The sequence below is a fragment of the Hippoglossus stenolepis genome, chromosome 5 (genome assembly GCF_022539355.2).
Source record: "Hippoglossus stenolepis isolate QCI-W04-F060 chromosome 5, HSTE1.2, whole genome shotgun sequence".
In the NCBI taxonomy this organism is placed as follows: domain Eukaryota; kingdom Metazoa; phylum Chordata; class Actinopteri; order Pleuronectiformes; family Pleuronectidae; genus Hippoglossus; species Hippoglossus stenolepis.
The window spans coordinates 9,617,483-9,623,482 of NC_061487.1; the positions used below are offsets into that span (position 1 = coordinate 9,617,483).

General features: G+C 39.5%; 1 protein-coding gene across 7 annotated transcripts in view; it reads left to right on the top strand.

Moving 5' to 3' along the window:
* Positions 1 to 3,219, top strand: part of LOC118109394 (transcriptional enhancer factor TEF-3) — a 37,580-nt gene extending 34,361 nt beyond the window's left edge. For all 7 annotated transcript variants that reach the window (XM_035156487.2, XM_035156490.2, XM_035156493.2 and 4 more), the window contains one exon: positions 2,232 to 3,219. In XM_035156487.2, the coding sequence (XP_035012378.1) occupies positions 2,232 to 2,345 (114 nt within the window). In that variant the 3' untranslated portion in view covers positions 2,346 to 3,219. The remainder of the gene's footprint in view (positions 1 to 2,231) is intronic.
* Positions 3,220 to 6,000: the final 2,781 nt, after the last annotated feature.

Genomic DNA, 6,000 nt, shown 5'->3' on the forward strand with positions numbered 1-6,000 from the left:
TCGTGATTGGCCATGTGATCAGTGAGACCTCACTACTGTCCATCCTCCCTCACTCTGGCTCCAAATTTGCAAGATGGCAGGATTCATATCCGGGATACTTTGGCTTCTTTTCTGGATAGGGGGAGGAACTCATCTATCTTTGTGTACAGTCTATGGTTTTAACAGACTATATTAGCTCTGTTGCAATAACCCCGTGCAAAAGAAGAAAAACCTGCTTGTGGAGTTGATACTTCTTTTGAATCATAAACTGCTTTTACTGGCTTGAAATGAATTTGATATGACTCGTCTGCAACACTTTAGTGCTCTGTAAACACACGTCATCATCCATTATCAACGTCCCATTAATTCCACTCTGAGGTGATAAAGCACATAAGGCTTGAATGTGGACATTCAGTATGTGTGCAGGTTCTTTCTCTCAGATTCAACGTGTATTTTAAAGTATCTCACTGTTTTAAAGATCATTACTGTGTCTTTCGGCCTGTGAGCAGCGAGCACTGTTTCAGGATTTCTTGCCGAGTCAAAATTTTTTATGTCTGTTGTAAATTGGACCTTTTCTGAATGAGTGCGGACACAGGGAGGGAAATGAACAGACCGGAGTGCATCACCATAGTAACAAAGACACCAGGGTTCAAAGGCACTGGTGCCCCCTTTGCATCGGCGGCTGCATTCCTACTGGCCAAGGGACAATGACCATATTGAGCCCACACTGACGACTACATGGCAACATGTCATTAGTTTTTCAATGGGCTGATTTAGCTCATATTAACCATGAACAGCTCACACACAGATGTGCGTACACACACACACACACACACACACGGACAACAGATGCATGCACACGGATTCCACACTGCAAGGCTGAACAAAATGTATCAACATGGCTCATGTAACAAGTGTTGTATTCAGGGAAGTGCAATTGAGCTTAATGAATTCACGACGTTGTGTGTTTGTCTATTGCGTTGTGTGTTACTCCATCCCTCTTGTGTTTGAGACACAATCTAAGCTTGTATATAGAACAACAGAGAGAGAGAGAGAGAGAGAGAGATCATGTGTCTTTCATTAGTCTTTATTAATAAATAGTGTGTTGTATTATGTTTTTTTTACTTAATATTCTATCTTCCACGTCAGTGTAAAATTTCAACCATCATTTAATCACGACAGGATCATGCCGGAAAAGAGCTGCTGTTAAAGAAGTCAACGTTTTGTGTTTCACAAGAGAAAAGTAGAACCACATGATTGATTGATGATATTTATTGTTTTTGAAAACAATTTAAAGGCATGGGAACATACTTCATTGAAGTAATGCTTTGGTGCTCTATTGGAAAAGAATGGTTCTACTAATACAACACATAGGGGTAAACAGTGGATCTAGGATTTTTCTAAATCAGAGGCCATTAAGGGGCCACAATTTACACAGAGTGGACAATTATATGTCCAACATCCATGTACAATTCCTGATTCAGTAAGGTGCACGTTCACATGTAGCTCATTCCTTGTTTACTGTTGGCTCTATAGCTTTCAGCAAATCACTGAATATATAAAAAAAAAAGAATCCTTGTTCAAGCACATTCTGTACTTACAAAAGCTCAGAAAATAAATGTTCTTAACAAATTGTCATATTTATTGTTAGAGTTGTTAGTAAGTGACTTTTTTCTATTTTAATTAATTAATTTTATATTCTGTAATGCGGTCCTGACACCCTTTAAAGAATAATGTTAAAAAAACAGGGATTTAAACTGATATATTGGACTATGTAAGTCAGTTATGTTACTTAAGCTTGAAGACGAAATATAAAGAAGGGGTCTCCATAAGTCCACACTTCATTCCTTCTCCTCTCGGGCATAAAATGTGCTTCTAAATTGTTGTCATTGTTTTTTTCTTGTGTAAAATGCCCAAATATTCATTCCTAATGTTAGGATTTCACTGATCCTGCTGGATGGAGGTCTCTGTTAAAAGAACTATGTAAAAGTAGTTTTGAAATCCTATATTCAAGCAATCTCCTAACGTTTCATTAGATGAGTTATTTTTATGTTACAAACTCGAGTTGATTTTCAGCAGAGTCTTGTGATGTTTTGGACGCACAACACATATCTCAGTGGAACAGTGACAACATGAAATTGATATCAGTGGTAACGTTGCTGTATGTGTCTAGAAATTGTGGGTAGATTCAGGTCAGGGGTGGTTTTTCTATCCAAGACATGACTGACCAGGATCTTGTGTTGTGTCCACAGGTGGTGACAAACAGGGACACACTGGAGACCCTGCTGTGCGTAGCCTACGTCTTTGAGGTGTCCACAAGTGAGCACGGCGCGCAGCATCACATTTACAGGCTAGTGAAAGACTGACACAGTCGCACAGTCGGACCTTACCTGCGACAGACCCACTGTAGCACCTCAGTGAGCAACAACACTAAACAATGGACGATACTTCCTCCGTGAGCTTACAGAGCTGAAACCTTACAACTCGGTCAGGAGCCCAGAGAAACGCCGGCCCTCTGTCGGCGTGCCCAGCAACACGACCTCTGCTGAGGAAGACGCGGGATTTGAGACTGCGGAAGCTGAAGTGGGCTTTGTGGGAGAAAACAAACAGAAGAGGACCATGATACACTGTGGTCTCTGTGTCAAAGGAGCCAGACCTACAGCCAACCAGACCTGCATGAGAGAGTTGTCATAGGTGGTGTTTTTCATCTCATCTTATTAGTGCTTGTTTTTTTTTGATTTTAGATTATTTTACACACGTGCATGTGCAGAAGGTGTTTGCTACAGAGGAGTCCGGCTGCCTCAGGATGCCACCTAGTGACTTAAATATGAATAACAATGGGGAAAAGTGATATGAAATTAAACCGAGAATCCCTCCTTTGCACATCCATAACAATGTCACTGTTGTTTTGGTGCCAATCTTTTGTGTTATTTGAGCGTTTGAGTAATTATGTACAGTGCCACATCCATCTCCTCTACACAGAGTTATGAAAAAAGAAGAGGCTAAAAAAAGATTTAAAAGAGCTATTGTATTCACTTCGTTTGATGTTTAATGTTCTATGTTTCTTGTATTGTCTTACTGTTTTTGATTGAGAGCTATCTGACGACAACAAAAGGCACATAATAACACTGCTAACTTGAACCAGACCCTGGATCTGTAAACTGATTACAGAAGTCGTCTGTGACTGTAACTTGCCCTGAAGTGTCAGATATAAAATACAAGTGTTTCTTACGTAACTTCTTCCTGTTGCTGAGTTTTTGAATTATGTGAAAACTGTTGCAACACACTGATACATGTGGTGTAAACCTACAGATCATTCAAATGTGTAGAACTATATACGTGTATTATATATAACATCTCAGAGCAAAGCTTTGACGTCTCCTCTTACTTTCAAACATTTTGGCAGTCTTCAGGTTATATCACTAAGGTTACAGATCAGCTAATAATCACATAATAAGTTAACATTATATCAAATGACCTGCCTCTGGGATCAAGAGCACAGACATATCATTAGTTATGGTATGTAGAATTATATTTATGGTAATAGTTTAAATGTTGGTTAACTGAAAGCCACATAATAATGCTTGGGAGGAGACTAATGTAGAAGAGACATATCAGTGTTCATGCAGAAACTGCAATCTGAAATTTTAAGTGCAGTGTTGATGGGCATATGTTTCCCACAATGCAATGCACAGAGGAAATAGCACACCGCTTGCAGCTGCACAAGATTCCAACTAATTGTGGATGTTGGTGACACAGCTCAGAGAGGACGTCAAACCAAACCAAAAGGTGAGCAGCAGGAAGAAGGTGTGTAGTTATCTGCTATGTTGATTATTCTGTGCAATACCTCAGTTGATTATTAGACCACACAATGTCCAAAAAATGTTTTAAAAATCGCTCGATCAACTTTTCACATAGTCTTACATGAAAGTTTCAGATTGCATTTGTTTTGTCAAACCAACAGCCCACAACTAAAAGATAATCCACTCAAAATGGTTCAGAAATCAAAATTCCGAAAAGAAGCTGTAGAAAATCCTCACATTTTTACAGAAGCAAAAATAAATAACTTATTTACGTTAACATTAACTTGGCTGGTGTTGTTGTAAAGTTACAGATTGATTCCTGTTTTATCTTACTTAGAATTCTATGTAAAAGGATAGAGTACGTGCATGCGACAATATTTGAGTAGACGGTGATCTAGTGGAAGTGACCATTGCCATCTGGTGGTTATTAGACAGTATTACACTTTTCCTTGGCAGTGAAGCAGTGCAACTCCTCAGGCTGAGATAAGTAACAGAACCTTGAGGACATGAAAACTACTTTGTGTTCTTGGTCTAGTTCACATGTAATCCACCTGCGGCTGCTTCAAACCAAAGGATCCCACTTCTACAGGGACAAAAAGCTTTCAACTGGGAAATATGGCAGAGGTTCCTTTCACTCTGCTGCTGGATATTAGCCTCATGATAAAGCTGCTGCATATACATAAAGACTAATTAGCATTGTTAACAACCTTTGGTAATAAAATTATAGAATATCTATTACGAAAAGGGAATATAATAAATTAATCTAACACGAATAAGTATGTTCTTGCCGTCAATTTAAGATGGTGAAATGCTGTGATATCCCCTCAGTTTGATTATCAGTACAAATCATTTCTATTGAAAACCATTTGTACAGAGTTGTTTTTCCCTTAACTTGCAGCCTACACCTTTCACTCCATAAGCTCTTTATCCCAAAAAGGTCCTGTGAAATCCCAGGTGGAAACTGGAGCGCGGCACTGTGAGGGAGAGACCAGCTCACAAAGGGAGAGAGAAACGACTCGGCAGAGGGAGCAAATCCAAAAGCAGGGTTGCAGACGGCTTATTGTGATAATCCCATTTGAAAGAATTCAGGCAGATTGCTACAATTATGGCAATCCACTCTCAGATGTCTGACCTCGCTGAGAACAGACAGGTTGCTTTCCCCTCCCACAGAGAACAGACGTTACAGGTATTTATAGACTAGGTTCCTACTGAAACTGGAGCACGTTTTACTCCAAAGTGTAATGAGGCAAAGTTTAATAACCCTCAGTGTGGAGGTTCATTGAAACAGCACCAACAGGAATCTCCACAGGTCGAAATGATCATTGGGTTGGACATTGGTGCTGCACGTTTACAGGAGGTCAACAGTGTGAGATTTTAGATTCAAACAAAAAAAAAACTTTATTAAGTTTTTGGAGAAGCATTTGAATATTTATGTTTCAATAACAAATGAGTGAGGTTAAAGTGATCAACTATACAAAGATTAGAGTTCTTGCAGTGGATGGGTATTATATTATATTTTATCCTGTAGTTTGTGTTGTAAGGTGTATCTGTTATATCCAGCCCAGTGACTCTATATAAATATGCTCCATAACCTGTAGCTTACTATAATATTTTTATTTGCATGAATATTACTTTGCACGGGTTTATAGCTTTGCAGATCTGTTGTGATATGTATAAGGATATACTCAGGAACATACGCCTGTTTATTCAGGCTATTATCTGCAGCTCCATGGATGAAATCATGCAGATACGGGTCAGGAGCTTTAGTCAATGTTCACATCAAACAAGAGAAAGGGATTTTAGTGACTTTGACCCAGGCATGATTGCTGTTGTCAGACAGGCTGCTGTGAGTATTTCTCAAACTGACAATCTCCTGGATTTTCAGTTGAACCCTAACCCACAATTTGACGTTAACAGCACGAATTTATGGACCCAACACAAATGTATTGTGTCACCAAAATATTGGCTGCTGATGGCGTCTGAGTGTTGATGTGCATCCACAGCCACAATCCTATGTATGATAAGTGCACTGTCACAAAGCAAACAGTGTAGTTTCAGAACAGGAGGTTGACATCTTTTATGTGCAGCTGACTAATCTGCAAAAACTCTCAATGAACCTGTATGTGATGCAAACCTGTCAACACGGAGCAGAATCTCAGAGCAATAAAGTGCGCACCGCTGCAGCGTGGACACTTTACGCACGGCTGGGTCTCCTCCT